Genomic DNA, 25799 nt, shown 5'->3' on the forward strand with positions numbered 1-25799 from the left:
TTTGTTACAAAGATAGAATAGACCTTGGGAAAGAATATAGGCTACCTTTTATTGCGAAAAAGAGGCTTTAAGGGGTTGAAATAGGGGATGAAAGTTTATATGGTGGAAGTTCGTCGCTGTCGAAGATAAAACCATGAAACTTGGCATTTAGGCACTTAATAAGCGATACATAGATATTTGTTCGCGCGTTTTTCAAAATTCTTCCTGTGAGAGGGTGAAATAAGGGATGAAAGTTCATATGGCAGATCGTCATTGTCGAAGATAAATCGATGGTTCTTTATGAAACTTGGCATTTGGGCACGTGATAAGAGATACATAGATATTTGTTCGGATCGGATCGGGGCGGAGGCAGGGAGGCAACGGAGTGGGGCGGAGGCAACGGATGGAGCGGAGACATTGCAGGCTACAGCGGAGGCAGTGAAGTAGAGCGGAGGCAGTGAAGTAGAGCGGAGGCAGCGGAGTGGAGCTGACGCTGCTGAGCAAAACGGAGGCTGGCGGAGCAGAAGCTGGCGGAGCGGAGGCTGGCGGAGCTTAGGCTGGCAAAGCGGAGGCTGGTGGAGCAGAGCGGAGGCAGTGGAGCGGAGCGGAGACAACGGAGCGGAGGCAACGGAGTGGAGTGGAGGCAACGGATGGAGCGGAGACAATGCAGGCTGCAGCGGAGGCAGTCAAGTAGAGCGGAGGTAGCGGAGCGGAGCTGACGCTGCTGACCGGAGCGGAGGCTGGCGGAGTGGAGGCTGGCGGAGCGGAGGCTGTGGAGAGGAGGCAGCGGAGCGGAGGCAGTGGAGCAGAGCGTAGCGGACGCTGCTGAGCGGAGCGGAGGCTGTGGAGCTGATTGATGGTGATGGTGATGATAGTGGTGCTGATTATGATGATTGATGATGATGATGGTGATTGTGGTGATGATGATTGATGATGATGAATAACAAAAAAAATGTTTATAACAATGTCTTAATTTGAAAACTTTAGCTACCTTTATGAAAAATTCCAAGTTTCTAGGACAGCCGGCAGTGAGCTATAACTTTTTCTGTTAAGGCGATTGGTATGAAAACACCTTTTTAATGACTGTAGCTTTTGATTGCCTTGACTTAGATGTTTGATTTTTTCACAGCTTTAAGTGTTTAGGGTTTTAATTCCGACTCGATAACGATACTCCGCTAGATAAAGGGTCTTGACAGACAGGCGGACGGACGGACAGCAAAGTGATCCTATAAGGGTTCATTTTTTTCCTCTTGAGGAACGGAACCCTAAAAAGTATTTGTTCCGGCGCTTTTCAAATAACGACCTATTTACTGGAAAATATGGGGATGAAAGTTCTTACGGAATTCCAAACAAATTTACAATAAGTATATTTATCGGAACTATATGTAGCTAAAATGCCGTATTAATTATAATCCTATACCCTCCTAACTTACAATAAAGGACGTAAGCTGTCAAGAATTCACTATGAAGAATTAGTCCTTTTGTGTTGGCAGAGTAGAATACACGTCGTTTTGCTAAAATGTGGCTATGGCTACCCGCAAAATATTTATGTTTTAATATAGAACATGGATGGATGGAAGAACAAAAAAAAAACTTTATATTCATAGCAATGTATTGAAATTGTTATTTTGATTTTCAGTAAACCGTAGAAGTTTCTATGTGCTATTATTGGCACTAGAATAGAATAGGTATCCTAAATAAATTAAATACTCCCCAAAGTTACTATTCCACGCGGACGAAGTCGCGGGCAAAAGCTAGTTATTAATAATTTACAACTATTACCCTGAACTAGGGTAAAAGCTTGAATGTGGCCATACCGTGATTCAATTCGTTGTTTGTGGTTGGTGGATAGATGACAAGTAGAAAGTATTGAAAATACACGCGTCATTCTGCTTTGTTATTTGAATGTTTAATGATTTCAATAGATGGCACTGTTAGACATTTGCAAATATTTTATGAAAAACTCATTAAACTCATTTCAATATTTATTGTATTGAGCAATGGAACCTGTATAGTTTGCTTATGTTTTTTTGTAGTTCAGATACAAATAGTGATCTACTTGTAGTTTTGCATAGTTTTTGGTACGTACATGGTACGTTACGTACCCAATAATAATTTCTATATTTGCCATATCTTACCTGTGATAAACGTCAGTAAACGTCAAAACTGAAGAAGGCCGCATGTTTCGCTTCCTTTATTTTTGTTTACGTTTATAAAAAATCTATTTCGTAAGGCAAATACATTGTGTATATACTGGTTCCGTCAGTTCTTTTCATTCGGTCCTAATGATCGCAGTCGGTGATGGGTGCTGCTCTCTTTTGATTGTCATTATTACGATGTGAATCCCAAATAACTTGTTTGTCTTGGTATGATCTTTATTGTAAGCCATCGAGTCGGTTAATTACATAAAATGACGGGGTATCATGTGTCCGAGCTGGTCGGGGGGCTGAAGTCTCGTCATGCAGAGACCAGGCATAAAGCTATTAGGGAGCTGCTGCACTTCGCGAAAACTGATCTGCGGGAGATGACTGCGGAGACACTGACGCAAGTGCTTGACGACTTTAACCAGCAGATTCACATCCTCACCTCTAGCTTTGATTATAATGAGAAAAAAGCGGGAATACTTACCATCGGTATGTATAGGTTATGTTTATTTTGATATCTATTTAAGCTTTACTGAGCTAGCTGGGTACAACTGTTATCAGATGTAGTTTTTATCTTTTTGTCACTTTTCATTGCTACATCAATAATGACACTCTAAATGTATAAAATACAAAATATCTATAGGACTAAAACTACTATTAAATTAAAATAACTAAAACTAAAACCTTAAGAGAGGTGGGAGAAATTTAAATTTGGGAGAAAGGCACAATTGTTTCAGTATAATTGGACATACTTATGGCCATTGTCCAGTCTTTACCTATCCTTGTTATTCACTGTAAAAGAATGATTTCTGCTTAACTGTTCAGCTGGACGGCTGGACTTTTGGCGAAATCCTACACTCTCCCTTTGACAAATGCAAGCTAGTGTTGGATATGATTTTTTATTAAAAAGTTGTTCATTTTGCAGGTTTATTCACATTACTAAAATTTAACAGTACCTGTGTGTGTTTAAAACTATTGAATGACAAATTTATAGACTTTAAGGGTTACTTAGCATTGTCTTAACTGATTTACCTACATACAATAATAGCTGTTATTCGTTACAGTATGTTTGATCGGTGGAGATACTGAGACAACAAAAAGTAGAACATTTCGCTACACCCTGTATTTGAGAAACATCTTCCCTTCCACTGATATCAGCACTGTGGAGCTAGCTGCGAAAGCAATGGGACGCCTTGCAGCCACTCTAGGGGTGAAGAGAGGGGAGTATGTAGAACAAGAGATAAAAAGATGCTATGAGTGGCTTGCTGAAGAAAGAAATGAAGGAAAGAGACTCTCAGCTACCCTCATTTTAAAGGAACTAGCTATAGCCATGCCATCTTTCTTCTACCAGCAAATTACCAAATTCTTTAACCATATAATGATAGCTTTGCGAGATCCAAAGGACCAAATACGAGAAGCAGCAGCAAAAGCTCTGCGGGCAGCTTTAGTGGTGACAGCACAGAGGGAATTGCCCATACAGACCAACAAAGTCCAGTGGTATTCAGAATGTTATGAGGAAGCCATGACCTCTTTTACGGACCAACCAATTAGAGAGAAAGGTTTGACCAGAGATGACCATGTTCATGGAGCATTACTGATACTAAATGAATTGCTGCGCTGCTCTAACGCGGCTTGGGAGAAGCAGTACACTGCTCTCATGCAGAAACTTGATGCTGATCAGGATACTTCAGATGAAATTATGTCACTGAATGCAAAGATAACAACGTCATGGAATCAACAGCAATTTTCTGAGGAGAAACATCAAGCCACTGCTATTTTCGAGTCTGCAATTTGTAAAAAGCTTGTAACTGAAAAGTATGAAAAAATCTGCTCAGGTAAGTACAGGTTGATTCACAAGAGCTGGCATGAATGGATTGAATGAAAGTAATGTCACTAAAACATTTTTGTATGAAAATGACTAACACATTTTCATATTTGTGTGAAATGTATTCAAATAGGTAACACACAGATAATTTCATTCACTCATTCAATTCTTTTGTGTCAGCTCTTGTAAAACAACCTGTAAAGATATTATGCAGCCCAAGTCCAGTAAAAAAAAAAAAAAAGAAGATTATTATGACAAAATCATTATGGTTATACTAAGCTCTTTTTCAGTCAACTTATAAGTCTTTACTTTATTCATTTTGCAGATGTAATGGCACAGCAAATATCCAGAGCACACAATGTCCATCAAATGCTCCTGCTCATGATACCGAGGCTTGCTGCATTCAACAGAGAAGTATTCTCCAAGAGGCATCTAAAGTCTACCATCAACCACTTAATAACATTCTTAAGAGGCAGGGAAAAGGAAAGAGCTATGGCTTTTACTACTTTAGGGCTCATTTGCGTGGCAGTAGAAACTGATATTCAGCAATACATGGGCAGGATCATAGAAATAATTAAGCTCACTTTGCCACTTAAAGATACTCCTAAGAAGCGTGCAGGTTCTGACTCCCCATTGTTCAACTGCGTCACTTTGTTAGGGTTTGCTATGAAAGAAAATGTGGCTAATGAAGTGAAGGAGCTTCTTGATCCAATGTGCTCCACAGGACTGAGTGCGCAGCTCACAACTTGCTTTAAGGAACTTAGTCAAAATGTACCTTCACTGAAGAAAGATATCACTGAGAAACTTCTGAACATGCTCTCTTTGATTTTGAGAAAAAAGCCGTATGCTCCAAATAGTTCTGAACAACAGATTGTCCATTTACTGTCTTCAGCTCTGATGGTGGAACCACATGATGCTAATAAATTAGTGTTAGCTTTACGCACTTTAGGTACCTTCGATTTCGAATGGAATAATACCCTTATGAGTTTCATTAGGAGATGCACGGATCATTATTTGTTGAGTGAACAGCACGACGTGCGGATGGAGGCGGTGCGGACCGCCGCCAAACTCCTCGTTAAAGCTATCGAGCGATGCTCGCTGACTAATTCGAGGACACTTCACTTGATTGTTGATGAATCTTTGGGCAAATTACTAGCTCTGGGACGTTCCGATTTCGATCATGAAGTTAGATACAGAGTACTTGAAATTTTCACGAACCCAGCATACGACAAATACTTGGCTGTGGAAGAGCACCTCAGTTGTCTTTTTGTTGCAATAAACGACTCGAATACCGAGGTCGGTGAACTGGCACTTTGTGTAGTCGCCCGGCTGAGTAATATCAATCCTAGCTACACCACGCCGACGCTACGACAACTGTTCGTACAGATATTGATGGAACTGCAGTATTCCGAATCGACACGTAATAAGGAACAGTCTCTTAGAATGATTAACAACATTATATCGCACGCGCCCCGAATTACGCGGCAGTTCGTGGACACCATCCTCAAGGTGCTCGTGCCTAAATTGAAGGAAAAAGAGAGTAACTCTACCATGGTCTCTTCAATACTAAAAGCGATAGGGGACTTAGCCGAAGTCAATGGAGGTGGCAACGCTTTGTACCAGTGGCTTCCTGAACTTATTTCAATTCAGCTCGAATTGCTCTCGGATCCTAATCAACCAGAGAAGAGGAGTATCGCACTGTGGTCTTTTGGTCAAATCATTAGCGCCACTGGTCACGTAGTTACTCCATACATGGAGTACCCTCAATTGATGGACATGCTTTTAAACTTCTTGAAATCAGATCAGCAAACGAGAGATAGACGAGAAACAATACGCGTTTTGGGTCTGTTGGGTGCTTTAGATCCCTACAAGCACAAGGTTAACCAAGGCTTGATAGATTTTCAAACTGTGTCGACCTTGATACCCGTCCCTGATGAATCGGCAACAAGCGAAAGCTTTGATTCTAATACGGGCGAGATGTTGGTCAACATGTCGCCTTTAGTGCTCGATGAGTTCTACCCAGCCATCGTAGTTACCTCGCTTATGCGTATTCTGCGGGACCCCTTGTTATCTCAGCACCACACCAGCGTCGTACATTCGGTTACGTTCATCTTCCAAACTCTGGGCACCAAGTGCGTTCCTTACATCTCGCGCGTCACGCCGAGCCTTCTGTACGTGATACGCACAACTGAGAATGCAGTTTTCCGTGAATTCTTGTTCTCCCAGCTGGCGCAACTGATATCCGTTGTCAAAATACACATCAGAAACTATTTAGAAGAAATTTTCGATATCATCAAAGAATATTGGACACCGGACACCCCTCTACAGCTGACATTGATTATGCTGGTTGAGCATATAACTGTTGCGATCGGTACAGAGTTCAAAGTATACCTTCGAAAGATTTTACCCAATATTTTGCATGTTCTGCGAAACGACAAAAGCAAAGACAGGTTTTTAACCGAGAAACTGCTCCTGACTATTCAAAAATTCGAAAACAACTTAGATGACGTGTTGCTTTCCGTAGTGCCCGCTATCACAGCGCTCTTTGACGGCAGGAACGTGCCTATGTCGATTTCGAAGCTAGCGATGGAGACAATTGAGCATCTTTCCTTGTATTTGTATTTCAAACCTTATTCTGCGTCTTTAATACAAGGCCTAGCCCGAGTTTTGGACACGAACCCGCCGCTGCGGGCTACTGCTATGAACACTCTCTGTGCCCTCATAATTCAATTGGGGCGGGAGTACATAGACTATATACCTTCGATGGAAAGATTGATGATGAAGCACAAGATACAGTGTCCAAACTACGTGGTACTGATCACGCGATTGCAAGTCGTTTCATCTTTAGCGTGCGATGATGACTACATGGACGAAACTCGCCTGCGGTTGAGAAAGAAAGACGTAAGTTTTACTGTTTTTAATTCTCTACTCTTACTTAGTTTGCTTGATTTCTCAATTATCGATCTATCTAATACCTTTATACGATCAATTCTTGCATACATATAAGAATCTCGGTTTGGCTCCAACTATTTCAATGAAATTTGGTATGTGGGGTTTTTCGGGGACAACAAATTGCTTGGTCTAATCTCTGGGAAAACGCTTATTATCGAGTTTTAGCCCGAGCAAAGTTCGGTCGCCTAGGTACTAAATAATTATTTGTTTAGGTTGTACCTGCAAGCGAAGTCCAGGCAATGCAGAAGCTGACAGTGAATGTCCGTGCCTTGCGCAAGAGTTGGGCAGTTGGCAACCTGATTACCAAAGAAGATTGGATGGAGTGGCTGCGAGATATGAGCGTTACCTTCCTCAACGAGTCCAACAGTCCTACTATTAGGTAGGAATTCACCTCATAGTAAATATTGCTGTTGTACAAAAAAAACCCATGGCTACCCATGAGGCTGATATAGTCACATTTGGTGTACTAAAGCCACGTTATAATACCTACTAGATTAAAAAATATATATATAAAACGTAGAAGTGCTGCCCCCGCGTCAGGTTTTTTATATTTCTGGTCAGCCTATTATAAAATTGTTACAGACCGATTCGATGATATCGCAGCGTTAATAGTTTCAAGTCGAGCTACTTTTTTTTTATCTTCGCAGAGCCTGCACGACCCTAGCTCAAAACTACCCTCAGTTAGCCTACGACTTATTCAACGCGGCCTTCGTCTCGTGCTGGTCGGAGCTGGACGAGGGCTCGCGCCGGTCGCTGTCCAGCGCGCTGGAAGCCGCGCTGGAGGTGCCGGACGCGCCGGATGTCGCGCTGGCCATCCTTACGTTGGCAGAGTTCATGGAGCACTGCAAGAAAGGCGACCTGCCGATCTCCATAAGGCTGCTGGGCGATACGGCTATTAAATGCAAGGCGTATGCTAAGGCGCTGTATTATAAGGTAAGCGTTGCTAGATATACGACACGATTAAATGTTAAATTTTTATGGTTAGTTAAAGTAAAAAAAAACATCGAAAAAGGCTTTAGACCAATTTAACCATTTTGTACATTTTAGGAAGAAGAATACCGAAACAATCCGTCTACCCAAGTTGTAGAGTCCCTCATATACATCAACAACAAACTCCAGCAGAAAGAAGCGGCTAACGGTTTACTGGAAAACGTGATCGCGCAGAACAAGGTCGGAGACAACTCGCTGAACGTTCACGTACGGTGGTACGAGAAGCTCCATAATTGGGACCAGGCGCTTGACCTTTATAATAAGAAACTGGAGGTAGAACCGCAAGATGACGAGTCCAAGTTAGGTCTGATGCGGTGTCTAGAAGCGATGGGCGAATGGAGAAAACTATACAACATCACGCTAGACCAGTGGGACGCTCTATCCGATGACGTAAGAAAGAAGTCTGCAAAGATCGCAGCTGCCGCGTCCTGGGGTCTTCAGGAATGGGATGCTATGAAGAAGTGTGTAGACTGTGTGCCGGAAGACACGCAAGAAGGAGCCTTCTATAGAGCCATTTTGGCTATCCACGAAGGCCAATGGGCCGAGTCTAGACACTATATCGACACGGCGAGGAGCCTGCTCGACTCTGAATTAACCGCAGTAGTTACAGAGAGCTACCAGAGAGCCTACGGGTCCCTGGTTAATGCTCAACTACTGACCGAGTTAGAAGAAGTCGTCACATACAAACTTGTTGAAGAACGTCGAAGTACTATTCGCAAGACATGGTGGTCCCGACTGCAGGGTGGACAAAGACTGGTAGAAGACTGGCGAAAAATGCTGCAGATCAGAAGCTTAGTTCTGAGTCCGCGGGAAGACTTTCAAACGTGGCTGAAGTTTGCTTCTCTGTGCAGAAAGACCGGGGCATTGAATCAGGCTCACAAAATAATAATTTCAATTATTGGTAGCGACCCTATTAACAACCCTGACGTGCTATTGCACATGCAGGATCCCAGAATAGTGTTGGCGTACAGTAAGAACCTATGGGATGCTGGGAATAAGCGCTTCGCTTACGACATGTTGCAAAGGTTTGTAGACAGTTCAGACCCAGACACGGAAGAACAGTGTCGATTATTAGCGCGCTGTCACCTGAAACTTGGCTCGTGGTGCGAGTCCCTGCAAGAAATCAACGAGTTATCGATACCAGAGATTTTACGAAACTATTCGGCGGCGGCCATCTTGGCCCCTGACTGGTATAAGGGCTGTCACGCCTGGGCGTATATGAACTTCGAGACCGTTCTATTCTACAAGCAACAGGACAACATGTCCGAGAGCAGTGTGGCAGGAGGCTCTAGCGATAAAAAGGTAGCTAGGCCGGATTTCATCAACACCCACACGATACCAGCTATCGAAGGTTTTTTCAAGTCCATAAGTCTTTCCAACGGTAGCTCACTTCAAGATACTCTCAGATTACTGACGCTGTGGTTCGATCACGCCCACAACCCGACCGTATACGATGCTCTGTTCGAAGGGATACGGCAGATAGACGTAAATATATGGCTTCAAGTGATACCCCAGTTGATAGCGAGGATAGACTCACCGAGGAGTTTGGTAGCGAAACTAGTCCACATTCTACTCATAGATATAAGCAAGCTGCACCCTCAGGCTCTGGTCTATCCTTTGACGGTGGCTACCAAGTCTTCGTTCGTGACGAGGAAGAACGCAGCGCACTATATCCTCAAGACGATGTGTGTTCACTCGCAGAATCTTGTGAACGAGGCGGCTTTGATATCGGAGGAGCTGATTAAGGTGGCTATTTTGTGGCATGATCAAGTGTTCATAGCGTTAGATGAAGCATCGAGGTAAGTAACATAAAATTTTAGAAATTTATTTGTATAATTTTTATGCTCGGAACGTCAAAGCAAATTTCACTTAGTAAGTTTGGTCGCCTAGCGCCATCTTGTAATTTGCACTTTCTGTAGTGTCTGTACAACATAGTTCAGATTATTTTTCTTCCTGATTATCTGGTTTAATCAGGAAGTAAACAAATAACTGAGTTTTGTCATAGTAAAAGAGGACAAGTAAGCTCACTACGAACAAAAGTACATCGCGCGGCTTAAACGTGTGCGCGCCGGTTGGCGCCGGTACGCACGCACCCGCCGCACGCACACACTGATAATTTAAGGAAGATTAAGTTTTCTTTAGTCAAGGCTGCGCTGCCGTCGGTGCCGTACGTTTCGATTTTAGCTCGCTCGTCTTGCGCTGCGGACCTGGGTTCGATTCCCAGTGCTGGTCTCCTTTTCTGGTTTTTCTGTGCATCCATGTCTCAGTTTGTATTTACGATATGGTTTCACGGGATACCCGTAAAAGTAACAAAATTTGGAGTTGAAATAAAAAAAATACAAAAAGACTCCAAAAAATCAGGCATAGAATCTGTCTGGTTTCTCTAGACAATTTTAAGTTAACTTTCGTACTAAAAGTATTTGCCGGTAGGTAATTAATCTAAAATAGACGTCGACAACCCTAAGCGTGGATGGTAGTAAGTATATCAAACTTACAAGGAAAACTATAACGGTTAAGTTTTCTTGAGAATTATTAGTAAGTAGTTGAAGAGTAAATAGCAGCCTAAGGTATAAAATTCAAATTCAAAATTCAAAATTCAAATGATTTATTCAGTAAATAGGCCGCAATGGGCACTTTTACACGTCATTTTTTTAAACTACCAGCGCTTTCGGAAAGACCATCATTGCCAAGAAGAATGCGCCGCAAGAAACTTGGCAGAAAGTCATTTTTCATAAAAATATAATTACAAATAAAATACTTAAAAACTATATTATACAATTAAAAAAAAAAAATACAAAAAATAATAATAAAAGAAATACAGGGATGTATGGGGTCCCTTAGTTACAATACTAAACACTAACTATATCTAAACTATATCTACGTTCAGTGGAAGTGTAGAATGCTTCCACCGTCATAAATTTTAAAATAATAATAACAATAATTTAGTTCTGAAATATACCTATCTAAGCTTGGAATATTACGTAGAAAATACGAAATCCTTAGAAAAATATTACTTGATTTTTTCGTAATGGCTACGGAACCCTATTTCGGGCGTGTCCGACGCGCTCTTGGCCGGTTTTTTTGTGTTATAGTTATAGTATTATTATGTTAAGAATTACGTATGTTTGCAGGCTATATTTTAGCGAAAAAGACTACAAAGGCATGTCTCGTACGCTGGATCGCATGCACGCTATGTTGGCACAACCGCCGCAGTCTCTAAAGGAGGTGTCCTTCTTGCAAATGTACGGGCGGGATTTGAGTGCCGCGCAGCGTTGGTGCGAGAAGTATAAGGTCGGTCACTTTTCCATATTAAGCGTGTGGTAGCCATACCTCATCATCCCAGCCTATATACGTCCCACTGCTGGGCACAGGCCTCCTCTCAGAACAAAAGGGCTTGGGCTATAGTTCCCACGCGGGCCCAGTGCGGATTGGGAACTTCACACGCACCATTGAATTGCTTCGCAGGTTTGTGCAGGTTTCCTCACGATGTTTTCCTTCACCGCAAAGCTCGTGGTAAATTTCAAATGTAATTCCGCACATGAATTTGGAAAAACTCAGAGGTGCGAGCCGGGGTTTGAACCCACGACCCTCTGTTTGAGAGGCGATAGGTCAAACCACTAGGCCACCACGGCTTTTTTCCATACCTAGCCATTTTAGCCATACCTAGTAACCATTATAAATAATTGTAAAACTTGTTTATACTGTCTCTTTTACTGTTGTAACAATTATAACATCGTTAAGTTACAGCACTGTTGCTACGAGCGGCGGTAAAGGACCTAAATTTGGTGTGGGCGAGATATTATTTTACGAGGCTCTATGATGGCGTCGCACACATTAAGGCTGCGTTTTCACCAGAGATCTGCGAGGATGTGTTGCGAATGTGTTTGCCATGAACCAATAGAAACGCTTAATTTACCTAATCCTCGCTCCGCATATTTCTACTGGAAGCTACTCGGCGGAGCAAAGATAGGTAAATTAAGAATTCTATTGGTTCATGATAAACACATTCCTCGAACATCTCTGGTGGAAACGCAGCCTTAATGTGTAGGGCGCCATCATATTGCCTCGCAAAATATATCTTGACAACGCGTCATCAGAGCCGTAATGACTTTTTATTTGACTAGTAAAAAACGAGAAACTTTCAGGGCACGAGGCCCTTGCATGACGTGACTAGAGCAACCTGTCGCGGTCGCCGGTCACCCTGGTCGCTATCATCGTAATACTCCTTTATCTACATGCATATCATAACTTCCCTATTATATGTTCAGAAACGACTATCAAATGGCCTTTATTAAGAAACCTGGTATCTGCGGGTGCATCTTAATGTTCACATTAAAGTACAGTGCATCTTAATGTTTACATTAAAGTATCGGTAATACTTTTTTTAACAATGCATATCTGTACATATTGTAGAAAACTTATGACATGCATGAAGATAATAATTATTATTATAAATAAAACTTTAGTTTTTTATTATCTGTTTTATTTAAGCTTTGGTAGGTACTTCAAACTAGTTATCAGTAACACTAACTTAAAAATACAGGCCATATCTGAACATATTATAGAAAACTTATGATATGCATGTAGATAAAGTTATGTATGCGGCTATACATAATTAGGCATTAAAACACTCGTGTGATCTTATTATGAAACTCGCCGAACACTCGTACTTTAATGCCTCTCATTATGCATCAGCCACATAAATAAGTATTACACACAGGAGACGAGCGACGACCGCTACCTCAACGAGGCGTGGGACCTCTACTACCACGTGTTCCGACGCATCACGGCGCAGTTCCGCGCCCTCGCCTCGCTGGAGTTGCAATACGTCAGCCGGCGGCTGCACGCCTGCCGGGACCTCGAGCTGGCCGTGCCCGGCTCCTACGTGCCCGGCGGGAAGATCAACAGGATATCGCATATACATAGCCATTTACAGGTATTTTACTTAAATAAACTGTAAACAAACAAAGAAAGAAAAACATTTATGCCTGACATTTACAAAGCAGTTTTTTTTCCGACTGGATGGCAAACGAGCATGTGGGTCTCCTGATGGTAAGAGATCACCACTGCCCATAAACATCTGCAGGTGTTGCAGATTCGTTGCCAACCTAGAGGCCTAAGATGGGATACCTCGAATGCTAGTAAGCTGTCTTACTCTCCACGCCGAAACACAACAGTGCAAGCACTGCTGCTTCACGACAGGATTAGCGAGCAAGATGGTGGTAGCAATCCGGGCGGACCTTGCACAAGGTCCTACCACCTGCAGATAAAAGGAAACAAGGAAATCGAGACAAATTTTGTCACGAAATGGTCCCAACTCAGCATGATGTCAACCTTGCGGCCGACGCTGGTCTTCCGTTGGAACCATTTAGATGAGTAACTCATGGTTGCTTCATAAAAACACATTCCTCTCAACACATCCTGGTGGTCCATCAATGGTGGTTACGCAGCCTTACCCTTAGCTCTTTACCCAGGTAATAAAATCGAAGCAGCGCCCCCGCCGCCTGACGGTCCAGGGTTCAGACGGCAAGCAGTACATGTTCCTGCTGAAGGGTCACGAGGACCTGCGGCAGGACGAACGCGTCATGCAGCTGTTCGGGCTGGTCAATGCGCTCATGCAGGCCGACCCCACCACATATAGGCACGACTTGGCTATACAGCGGTACGCTGTCATACCGCTGTCGCCTAACTCCGGCCTTATAGGTAATTCATATTCAGGGGCTGTTTCACCATCCATTGATTAGTGTTAACTGGCGGTTAGGTGTGATGCCGTCTCTATTTGTTTTGTTCGAGTTGACGGAGACGGCATCACATTTAACCGTCGGTTAACGCTAATCAATGGATGGTGAAACAGCCCCTAAGTCTCGATTTTACACGCGTGAACCGTTAAGTCTGTGAATTTCCATAAAATGGTTCTCTGCCGTCTGGGCATAATATTTTTCGCAACTGTTTCATTTGGCAAATGTTTCATTTCCCAAGTATCAAATTTCTCCGAAACCATATTATTTTCGGAACTTTCATAAAACAAACCTAAGCTAAGCTACTGTGCTCTATAAAACCATAAGAAAATATTCTCAGAAAAAAAATTGGTTTCGGAGAAATTTTATAGTTGGGAAATGAAACATTTGCCAAATAAAACATTTGGGAAAAAAATTGTGCGAAACGGCAGTACATGAAATAAATTAAATCGTAGCCTATATTGCCGTACGATAAATCCGGGCATAAAATAGGCAAATAGTTTGGTACTCACCAGATATAACTGGTATATTGTAATAGTGGTCACTTTTAGATAAATAAAAATTATTCATATTCTTATTCTTAAATGAGGCTTTAGGATTAAAAGTCCATAGATCTCGATCTTGTGAGAATGTCGAAATAAAAGGTAGCCTATGAATTAATATTTACACGCTAATCCAGCTATTTACACACCAAATTTCAACCGAATCCGTCTACTAAGCGTTTTTTAGCTCTGTTGAGGAATCAAGACTTTATCAAGAGAACTTATGGACATTTGGAGGCCCTCATAGGAACTGGAGGTCGCCCCTTCCGCCCCACAGCCCGCCACTGGTCAGACTGAAGAATTTGCGGGTAGTTAATGTAACTAACCGTGATTCATTAAAAACTGTTGATCATCATCATCATCTCAGCCGTAGGACGCCCACTGTTGGACATAGGCCTCCCCCACAGACCTCCAGTTGCTTCGGTTGGCAGCGGCTTGCATCCACCGTGAACCCGCGGCTTTTACCAGGTCATCCGTCCATCTCGTCCGCGGTCTCCACTCGAGAAATTTTCGGCCCCAACAGCCATCTGTTCTCCGTGCTATATGCCCTGCCCAAAAACTAAAAAAAAAGACTAAACAAAACCTAAAAATGTTCCTGCTATGTGTACAGGCTGGGTACCGCAATGCGATACGCTGTACAATCTGATCAGCGACTACCGCGACAAGAAAACAGGAAAGGTGGGGCTGAACACGGAGCAGCAAATCATGCTGCGTATGGCCTCGGACTATCAGCGGCTCATGTTGAAGCACAAGGTATGTTTAATCGACTTTATCTGCACCCGTATAGTAAATCCTCCATTATGCGTTCAAAAACCATAGACAATGACCAGCATAACGACATTGGATTCTATTATGAACACGGTAATATAACGCACGGGAATATCGTAATGAACATTACCGCACCGGAGCGGTGACGGGCTTCTGCTTCACCAGGCGCAGGAGGTCGTGGGGCAGACATAGTTCTGGTTGCAATGCAGGTCATTCTCAATGGTTCTGGAATCTGCTGAAATTCTGGAATTTTGCAATAAGTATTTCGACCACTAGGGTACATATTATAATGTATAAATTTAAAATACATATCGGTTGAAATGCATACAGTTGAAATACCGAAAATTATAAAATATAATGCATCAAAATATATATTTTTTGACATAAGTTCTAAAATGCATAGTGGTCAAAATACATAATGGTTACAACGCATAATGGTTCTTAGTCATATGGCACAAAATGCATAAGTAAGTATAAGTTTGACCGCAATGTGTGTCTGTGTGTGTGTGTGTGTCTGTCTGTCTGTATGTGGCACCGTAGCTCTTAAACGGGTGGACCGATTTGAATGGTTTTCTAGCGATGGTTCTTAGACATGTTTTATCAAAATTGGTTCAGCCGTTTTTGAGATATTGAACTTTTTGTTGGTTAGGTTATTGTATAAGATGCTAATGGTTATTGTAAAAAATACAATACTCTTAGGTGGAGGTATTCGAGCACACGCTGTCCCAAACGCCGGGCAACGACTTGGCCCGCTTGCTCTGGCTCAAGAGCCCCTCGGCGGAGGCCTGGTTCGAGCGGCGCACCAACTACACCCGCTCTCTGGCCGTCATGAGCATGGTCGGCTACATCCTGGGGCTCGGAGACAGGCACCCCTCCAACATCATGCTGCACCGGGTCTCGGGAAAAGTACTGCATATAGACTTCGGGGACTGCTTTGAAGTGACGCAAACGAGGGAGAAGTTCCCGGAGAAGATTCCGTTCAGACTGACGCGGATGCTTATCAATGCTATGGAGGTGAGTGGGCCTGCCCGGTAAATAAAAGAACATATTTTTTGGAGCAAGGATTTGTTTTTAGGGTTCCGTACCTCAAAAGGAAAAAACGAAACCCTTTGTACTTTGTTGTCCGTCTGTCTGTCTGTCTGTCAAGACCCTTTTTCTCAGGAACGCGTGGAGGAATCAAGCTGAAATTCATATCAAATACTCAGGTCTACTGTACCTTGGAGCTGTGAAAAAATCAAAACTTCTAAACCAACGCAATCAAAAGATTACAGCCGTTTATGCTGCAAATTTTCGAAACTCGCAAGGGAATCAAAACCTACAGGGTACTTCCCGTGAACTCAGAATCTTGAAATTTGTTACGAAGCAACGTCTTCGCATACGTATAAACGTATAAAGCATAAATTTTTAGTTACGTCATATAATAAAAATATTTGTACGGAACCCTCGGTGCGCGAGTCCGACTTGCACTTGGCCGGTTTTTTTATTGACTGGGCTTGGGCTTTAAGTATTGCCATTGGCCATTTTCAAGTTAGGAAAATTAGACTCGAAAAAGTTGGTTGGGAAACGCAATTTGAAATATGAAAAACTTCAAATAATTACATATACAGGACAATTGACCTAGTCCCGAGCACAAACATACGTATTTTTCATACAAATATTTGCGCGGACCGGGGATCGAAGCGATACATATATTTGTAAATACTATATTTTAATATTATTTTTGGAAAAAAAAAGAATCGATTTTGTTCTGCAGGTGACCGGCATCGAAGGCACATACCGCTTCACGTGCGAAGCTGTAATGCACGTGCTCCACAAACACCGCGACAGCGTGATGGCTATGCTAGAAGCGTTCGTGTACGACCCGCTACTCAACTGGCGTCTCGTCGACAACGACCGCCACTCGCTCACCGTATCCTCCTTCTCGTCAGACATAGACTCGTCTCTGTCTTTACCCAGCCGCAGCAGAAACCATTTGCACTATGAGTCTGTAGAAATACCGCCTGAAGCTAACCTGAACAAACGAGCGCTGTCGATACTTAATAGGATAAGGGATAAGTTGACTGGACGGGATTTCCCGCAGATCGAGACTGTTGTCAGCGTCCCCAAGCAGGTGGATTTGTTGATAAAAGCGGCCACCAGTAATGAGAATCTGTGCCAGTGCTATTTAGGGTGGTGTCCATTCTGGTAAGTCGTTCAAGTATTATTGTGTATAGTTTTATGCTATAAATTAAAGTTCTTCAAGCCCAAAATGGGGTAATTTGACATTTGTATTATGTATATTATCTAAAGAAGCGGTTGAATGTATTTTCAAGAAATTGTACAGTCCAGGAAACTGAATCACGTACCAGGGTGGAAACTTTTCATAATCAATTTCGCTATGATTTCTTTAGCAAATGTATGGGATGTCAACATGACATTATTAGCAGAAAGGTTGTACCGTGATACGTGATTCGGCTGTATAGTCGAAGAGACTGAATCACACACACTGACGCTGAATCACAGACATACGTCTGTGTTCGTGCGTGTGTAGAACTAGAAGATTTTTTGTACTAATGGCGAAATTATTGTATAGTCCTATTATATATTCTACGGACTGTTTTGTTCATTAACTTTTTGGACTTGGAAGAATTTCAACTTCTACAAACTTCTACAAAATTCTTTAAAATGTTTCGTTCAACACTTAAAATATATATTTATAAACCGGGAAGCAAAATTACAGCTAAAAGTTGCACCAAACGTAGAAGATAGACGTAACTTATATCACAGTGGTCATAATAAAATAACAAACAGGGATCTACCACAAATGGTGCCACTTTTATAGTTTTCATTGATCTGCAGATATAAACATACATTTTAGTCACAAAAGAAAATCTTTAACTAATTACGCTTTTTTAACTGCCGTGTTATGCTATTTGTAAATAAATTAGACTAAATAAGTTATTGATTAGCTGAGATTGAGCTTTAATTTTCTTTAATTGTTGTAATCCTTCCACCGAAGGATAAGTGTAAGTTTTCCTATACATATGATATTATCTAACGTATGTTTGTATTTCTAATGGTCAAATAGGCCAAATAGCCGTGTGGGTTTTGGCCCTGTTTACATTATTCCAGTAAAAACGCTCCAGTAGTATGACATTGCGGTGCTCGACCAATCTCGCGTAACTCGTTAGAATAGGGAATATTACTGCAATGTTCTGCCCTCAGAATGCAGTACTAGACAAACCGTAAACAGTTTTTTGAATGTCTTAAATGTCGAAACTACAAACTGAAATATAGATGCACAGAAAAACCAGAAAAATAAGACCAGCGCTGGGAATCGAACCCAGGTCCTCAGCGTTCCGTGCCGCGTGCTATACCGCTACACCACCACTGGACAGGAGTACAGACACGAATTTATCCTATGCACCACATGTTTGTTTCTTATTTAGCCACTTAAGCAGCGACACTAGCGACATCTATGTTGAAGCCCTCATCGAGAAACTTTCAGCACTCCATTGGAACTAACCGCTCACCCGGACAAGAGATGTCGTTATTAAGCAATCAAATTAAGATTGGTTTTAAATGTCTTTTGGATTATTTAATTTTTTTTTAAATATAGCTCTATCGTTACTATCGATGTAAATATCATGTTATTTTGTTATTAATAAATATGTCATGATCATGATCCGTCATGGCGACAAACTATAAAGAGAACTGACGTTGTCATGGCGGTTTGTTTACGGTTTGCGCTAGAGCTTCCCTAATGTGGTGCTCCCGCCATGTATCGCTGGGTTAATGTAAACAGGGTCTTAGTATCATTTATTTTAAGTTTTAAGTAAGCAAACAATATTTTTTCTTATTTAAAGTGTGACTGCATAGCAGGCCAGCAAGCGTTTGTTGCGTTTGGTTTATTTTATTTCCGTATTTAGTCGTTTAACATTCTAACGTTCAAAGATACCACCAACAGCACCGCTTTACATCGAATGAACAATAATGTTGTCGAATGATAGTGTCAATCCTCTTAATATAATTAAGAACACGGAATAGAGAATAATAAGACAAAATGGCATGTCGATTGCCTTGTACCCATAGTACAAGCTTTGCTTAGTTTGGGACTAGGTCAATTGGTGTCAAGTGTCCCATGATATTTACTTACTTTACGCTGATCATAAAAGTTCAACTGAGCATAACAGAGAGAGGCCCCGGTAAATGTTTAGTTCGAAAGGGTTCCGTCACCAAAAAAGTATGACAACCGCTGGAATAGAATATATGCCCAATAATCGCCAATAGTCTTCAAAGTGTGTAGTGAGAATAAAGTGTGTGCGCATATGAGCATTTTCGACACTGGCCCTATACTACGAAGTGCAAAATTCTAACTTCGTATCGTGCCGTCCCACTCACTGACGCTTATATTATTTAAATACGAGAGTGAGAGGGATGGTACAGTCGAGTTCATAAACTTGTGAGCGAAATTTTGGTCAAAAATATCTGAACACGCTTCTACGCCGTTAACAATAGAGTCGTGTTCAGATATTTTTGATAAAATGTTTGCTCATAAGTTTATGAACTCGACTGTACGATACGAACTTCGTAGTAGCCCCCTCTGGTTTAGGTACAAACCGGTGCTTATGAAATTTTCTCTTATTTTCCGTTCCGTGGCTAAACAATGTACAGTCAGCAACAAAAATATACATATGTTTGAAGTGCCAAAGATTTGTATACAGGACTTTATTGCCTGAACAATAAGGTCATGTAAGGTGCTTTGGGGTAATTCTGTAAACGGGGTTATTCCATTTATTTAAAATTTCTCCTAAACGTGTTGATGTTTAAACACTGGCAGCACTTAAATGGACGCCCTATTTACCGCTCCTCGCGTCTCTCCAGATGATGCGAGGCGCCGACATCGGTTGGACGTGCAATATATTTTTTTTTGGGTCGAGTGCATTTTTCGTGCCAAAAATTAAATACGAAATAACCCAACACCGCTATCTCTAAAACCTGATAAGTTACAAGATTGAACTATTAATGTTATGACAAATAATCGTTTTTTGCGAATGACTGTGTCAGTCTAAAAGGCCTAGCTATAGTTTAAAAAAAAATCCCGAATTACCCCTTTAGGGGTTATTCCAGTGAAGTGATTCCCGAAATAACCCCAGCTTACTTTAGTATGGTAATTGTCTGAGGTATTCAAACTTTCAACTTTTCAAGATTTAGATTATTTTTATTTTTGGTGTAAGGGGGCCAACCTCCATCTATGGACCCCAAGCCAACCTTACCTGCCCGTGGTGCACCCTGCCGTCTAATAGACTGGACTCTGGCAGCTGGCTGATTGCGGCATAGCGCAGCCAAAATCGGCACAGTTAAGTCCCCGGCCCCGGATGGGCTGCAGCATCGGCGGTGCAATAAACTGTGCCCTACGATCGCCAACTCGCATGTCCAATGTGGGGATTATGGGCAAACCCCTACCAGAATGAAGCGCACGGCAAAGAGATGGCCCCCAGTTCCGGTCGCCCCGCTATTCCTTGCCATAGTAGCGTTCATGGTAACGGCGGGGCAGAGGATGCTAAGAATCCCGGGCGATCCAAGGCTACCTAAGTAAACTGACGGACGGACTTTTAGGACTCTTCTAGCGCAGTTGGAAGTGGAGCTGGAGAACATAAGGTGGCATATTCAGGAGTTAAGTGAAGTACATAGAGAGGGAGAGGGCACCATCATCTTAGACTCGGGCCACCTTCTGTACTTCCGCGAGGATGATCAAACATCACAGGGTGGCGTAGGGTTCCTTGTTAATAGGTCCCTCTCTAACAACATTAAAGAGATCTCCAGTGTGTCGAACAGGGTAGCGTACCTGATACTTCGACTAACAAAACGATGTAGCATGAAGTTTATTTAGTTGCTTGCATACTTGCTTCTTTGAAATGATTATGGTTCACGCGAGCGAAGCATGCTCACTTGCAAGCTTGCTTAAATGTTTGCTTGCATGCTTGCTTGCTTGCTTGCTTGCATACTTGCTCGCAAGCTAGCTTAAATGATTGCTTAAATGCTTGCTAGCATGCTTGCTTGATTGCTTGTTTCATTGAAATGTTTATGGTTCACGCGAGCGTAGCCGCGGGTAAAAGCTAGTTCAAAATATAAAAGTGACATGGCATTTCTAATTGTTTTATATCATCCCAGCCTATATACGTCCCACTGCTGGGCACAGGCCTCCTCAGAACAAGAGGGCTTGGGCCATAGTTCCCACGTGGCCCAGTGCGGATTGGGAACTTCACACGCACCATTGAATTTCTTCGCAGGTTTGTGCAGGTTTCCTCACGATGTTTTCCTTCACCGCAAAGCTCGTGGTAAATTTCAAATGTAATTCCGCACATGAATTTCGAAAAACTCAGAGGTGCGAGCCGGGGTTTGAACCCACGACCCTCTGTTTGAGAGGCGATAGGTCAAACCACTAGGCCACCACGGCTTGCCACTAGGCCACCACGGCTTCCGTTTCGTCTTCGGCTAATTGTTTTATATACTTACTAGTATATTCCCGCGGCTTCGCTCCTCTCCCCCTATTCTGCTATTCGGGGCGGAGACAAACTCTCCACACATCAAAAATCATAATAATCTGTCCAGCTGTTCTCGAGTTATAAATGGTGTAACTAATCCACTTTGTCTATAATTTATGTAGATTTAATATTCTTTGCGGCAAATTTTGAGAACCACATTGCGTTTGTGGGGTTATTTCGGAATACAGAGATTGAAAAACTCTGTAACTATGGATATTACTAACGAAATAAAAAATAAAAATGAATGGGGTAATTTTAGCCTAAAAAGAAATATGAATCTTGAGCCAAATTATAATAAAGTCCACCTTTCAATAACACGCAGAATAAACCCCGCTATATTCCGAAATAGCCCCTGTGCAAAAAAAATAAGTAACTAGTTTTTGAATTACCAATATTTCCATAAATCGATCATATTTAGAAACTTTTTATACAGTATATAAGATAGATTAGTGGAAACGACAGAAATATCCTAAGACTTTAAATATAATGTACCAACTCGGAGTAATTAACGAAATTACAAACGTCATGTCAACTCATCAAAAATCCACGTGGAATTACCCCAAAGCACCTATACATATTTTTTGCACTTTGGCTGTATTCATATCTTTGTTGCTGACTGTACCTGCACCATAACTATCGAGTTTAAAAAAACGCAACGCACAAACGCCTGCATCTGGCCGATCATTACTGAGCACTTAATTATGGACAGTGATACAAACAAAGACGCATCCAATTGAAACAAATAGTTTTATTTTGTATGCAAATGTAATGGTTCGACATGTTTCGGACTCATAAGAGCTCTTACTCATGAGTGAATTTAGGGTCGAGAGATGTAGTGTGGCAGGTAACTATCACTATAAAGCGCATATGTATATGCATTGGTTGGATGTGTCTTTGATTGTTAGTTAATTTTGTATTGTAAATTACATTAAACATTGTAAGCAATAGTGTTGAATTTGAATATGAACCTGTTGAAAGTATAAATTTGTTTTACTGCCAATTTCTATACATCCGCATTTGAAAAGTAAACGTAATTTAGAATAAATTATGTATATTTTAGTAGGTCTAGGTCATTGGAAAATCGTAAGAAATGTTAAAAAATTACAATCTATCATGTAATGAACTACAGTCAGTACGATAATACCTATCTGGTAACCTGCGAGGATCAAGAAATGCGAAGAGTTGCCTTGTTTTTCTTTGGTTTTGAAGAAATTGCGCGAATGTTACTTAGCTCGTGTAACTGTTATATAATAAACCTTATGTCTTTAGCTACATGATTCAAATTTCACTGCATCCTATGTATGAACATTCGAGTTATTCAAATCTATTTGTCATTTTGATAACTTTTTTGCAAATTTTTTGTTTAATTGTTAGATATTTTTGAAAATGTTGATGATTCGTTGACTTCAATAGAATCGCGCTACTTTGAGTATTGTGGCCTAGCAATGCATGATCATGTATACCCAACCCAGTGTCCCATTGTACAGCTTATTGCCTATTGTAGTGCTCTGTGAATCGATTTACAGTCAAAGCAATGAACGAGTGTTTTCGTATGACTCATTCGAGGGGATTCCTTAGTTAGATCATGAAGTGGTGTTGCCGTTTTATTGCGATGGTGGCGCCGCCAACTAGGTATATTTTTTTAAAATTTCTACAGACGCGAAAACACATACAACATAAACATAACAGAAAAATAATGCTGGGCCTGGGAATTAAGTGTTATAATACGGACAATTTCCTGATCCAAATACCGTTAGCTATCAACAACAATTACAAATTGTAGGAACTGTTCGCACACAGCGAATAAAGTCCATGACCCAGGGTGGAACCTTTTAATAATCAATTTCACTATGATTTCCTTGACAAAAGTATGAGATGTAAGCATGACATTAGTAGCACAAAGGTATTCCACCCTGGGTCATAATTCTATTTGCTCGACTGTACATGCTAACCATCGATGATAATGCAATGCCGCGTATCGGACTAATGTCTTTGTGTTTATACACCCTGCCCGATCGCCAGACACCCTGTATATACCAGCAGCGAAATCTCGAATTTTTCACTTTAAGTAAGTTACGCGGCATTATATATTCTTAGTTACGCGGTATTGTAGCATCATCGACGTAATAGTGGCGTCCAAAATGACTACTCAGGTTTAGCCATAATTACGTATATACTCGCATCAAAATTTTGTGGTCTCATAAATTATTTAGAAGTATTTTATGATCCCATGCGACCGTCGTTTTAGTCATTCTTGTTTAAAATAAATTAAGGTAACTAATGGAGTTAAAAATAATTCTAACGCAGAAATATATCTTTATTATGTTTATTATTGAAACTACATAATGTACACGATTTTATTACGACGTAACACTGTCCTTTTTGTAGCTTATGAACGAAAGCGGTAGTAATTTAGATAGTTTGGTGCACAGAACTTGGTCCATCGTCGGTCGGCTCAGGAAAATGTCTGTGTCGCCATCTGAAGATACGAACTCGCTGAGGGATTGACGGCAGAAGCCACAAGGCGCAGTGAAGTTCTGCTGGTGGGCTACCACTGCCACCATTTTGAAGTTCAAATAACCATCGCAAACCGCTTTAGGCAGGGCCGCCCGCTCCGCGCAAATGGTCGGCGCTAACGCCGCATTTTCTATGTTGCACCCCGTGTACACCTTGGAATCCTTCTCCGTGAGAATGGCCGCTCCCACCGCGAAGTTGGAGTACGGGACGTACGCGTTCTTGCGAATCTCTACCGCTTCTTTGATTAAACTCTGAACGGTTTCACCTGTAACAAAAGGAGTTGATAAAGACTTTTCTTTCAAAATCCATTTGTTACGCTCCATAATTTTTCATTTTGTTTACGCAGCGCGATGTGTAACTTTATTTTCAATCTAATAATGACATAAAGGTTAAGTTATAGTATAGATTCTATTTCTACAAACAAATAGCCGTAAAGTTTACAACAATGCGTATTTTTTTTAATATAAACATACTCGTATTCAATTACCTATTGATGAAAAAAAAATATCACTACATTCAATGCAAACAAGTACACCTTGCGGAAGGAAGAGTGCGCGAACAGTGTCCTTCTCTATCTGTCCCTTTAGGTTAGCTACGTTGACTTATCTAGACCAAGTTGATAATAACGGACATATTAATTGACATTCCACAAGGTCACTAGTGATAGGATTAATTTTATTGATTAAAATTATATGTCGAGATAAAACAAAGGGCGATTTGTGTGGTCACAGTTTTGTCACCCGTTGTTAGGTTCGCTGCTACAAACATGTTTACGAATGATCGATGAAGGCCCGCCCGTTCCCTTCCTTGATCTATTGATGACTAGATAAATGAATGATCAGTGGTCTTCTTAATCCATACTAATATTATAAATGCGAAAGTGTGTGTTTGTGTGTATGTTTGTCCGTCTTTTACGCCGTAACGAAGCGACGGATCGACGTGATTTTTGGCATAGAGATAGTTTATGGGCCCGAGAGTGACATAGGCCATTTTTATTCGGAAAAAAGCACAGTTCCCGAGGGAACAGCGCGCGATAACCGAATTCCACGCGGGCAAAAGCTGTATCAATAATAATTGTGTGATAAAATGTAAAAACACATCAAATATTCACTGCGTTTGTAATACTTTTATTCATAACAATGAAAACACTATTGAGTGCGTGTAGCCTTAACCGAATTTAAAGTCGTATTTTTGCAATCTCAAACAGCAAGTCTGATTTTAATAACGCATTAACGTATTTATAGTTTCGTCTAAAATTAGCTTACTAAGGACGAGCATAAATAGCTGTCATGTTTTTAGCGACATCACATCTGATTCATGGAACTTCTATAAAACTACGTGAAATTCGATCAAAAATTTATTGCTAGGTTTATCGGTGTATCAGTTCATAAAAGTAGGATATTTTCTTGCGTATTATATGGGTATGTCAGGATGTTTAGAAGAGAATATGGACTTACTTAAAGAATTGAACTCTACTACTTCGAAGTTGTCCATGGCAGCGTGCGTTTGTGGCGGCGGGCAGTGCGCGTGCGGAGCTGTCGGCGGCCTGCGACGAACTGAGCGCCGAGCAATTGATTAAGGCCAACAATCTGGCGCATTGTCTGATGTGATTTAAAGTAAGCAAGTACTAGGTACGGTCAAGGAGTTTAATTCATTGGCCACCATGGAACCATTTCACAGTAAACATCATAGTGACATCGCATTAATTAACAAGGAAAGTCGTAAAGACTTTTCCTTTGAAAAGGTTCCATGGTGGCCCATGAATTAAATTCCTTGACTGTACTATATATCGTAAGGAGAAAGAATCCGAAAGTATC

General features: G+C 41.4%; 2 protein-coding genes across 2 annotated transcripts; one reads left to right on the forward strand and one right to left on the reverse strand.

Annotated features, from left to right (window-relative positions):
- The first annotated feature begins 2138 nt into the window (after positions 1-2138).
- Positions 2139-19859, forward strand: LOC141441352 (serine/threonine-protein kinase mTor-like). Its single transcript, XM_074106055.1, has 12 exons — positions 2139-2612; positions 3188-3958; positions 4274-6849; positions 7113-7279; positions 7548-7833; positions 7948-9689; positions 11022-11181; positions 12611-12826; positions 13365-13593; positions 14781-14923; positions 15638-15952; positions 16692-19859. The coding sequence occupies exons 1-12, from the start codon at positions 2390-2392 to the stop codon at positions 17124-17126; spliced, it is 7263 nt and encodes a 2420-aa protein (XP_073962156.1). The 5' UTR covers positions 2139-2389; the 3' UTR covers positions 17127-19859.
- Positions 19860-23775: 3916 nt separating this feature from the next.
- On the reverse strand, positions 23776-25547 carry LOC141440839 (cytidine deaminase-like). The gene is made up of 2 exons (XM_074105402.1): positions 25440-25547; positions 23776-24247 (listed from the first exon to the last, which is right to left on the reverse strand). The coding sequence occupies exons 1-2, from the start codon at positions 25474-25476 to the stop codon at positions 23826-23828; spliced, it is 459 nt and encodes a 152-aa protein (XP_073961503.1). The 5' UTR covers positions 25477-25547; the 3' UTR covers positions 23776-23825.
- Positions 25548-25799: the final 252 nt, after the last annotated feature.

The sequence above is a fragment of the Choristoneura fumiferana genome, chromosome 23, assembly GCF_025370935.1.
Source record: "Choristoneura fumiferana chromosome 23, NRCan_CFum_1, whole genome shotgun sequence".
NCBI lineage: Eukaryota > Metazoa > Arthropoda > Insecta > Lepidoptera > Tortricidae > Choristoneura > Choristoneura fumiferana.

Bases quoted from the DNA above. Each gene is read 5' to 3' on its own strand.
- LOC141441352 (XM_074106055.1), top strand. From the start codon at position 2,390: ATGACGGGGTATCATGTGTCCGAGCTGGTCGGGGGGCTGAAGTCTCGT. The intron at 2,613-3,187 runs GTATGTATAGGT...TATTCGTTACAG, and splicing joins AGCGGGAATACTTACCATCG to TATGTTTGATCGGTGGAGAT. The intron at 3,959-4,273 runs GTAAGTACAGGT...TTCATTTTGCAG, and splicing joins GTATGAAAAAATCTGCTCAG to ATGTAATGGCACAGCAAATA.
- LOC141440839 (XM_074105402.1), bottom strand. From the start codon at position 25,476: ATGGACAACTTCGAAGTAGTAGAGTTCAATTCTTTAA. The intron at 24,248-25,439 runs GTAAGTCCATAT...CTTTTGTTACAG, and splicing joins AGTAGAGTTCAATTCTTTAA to GTGAAACCGTTCAGAGTTTA.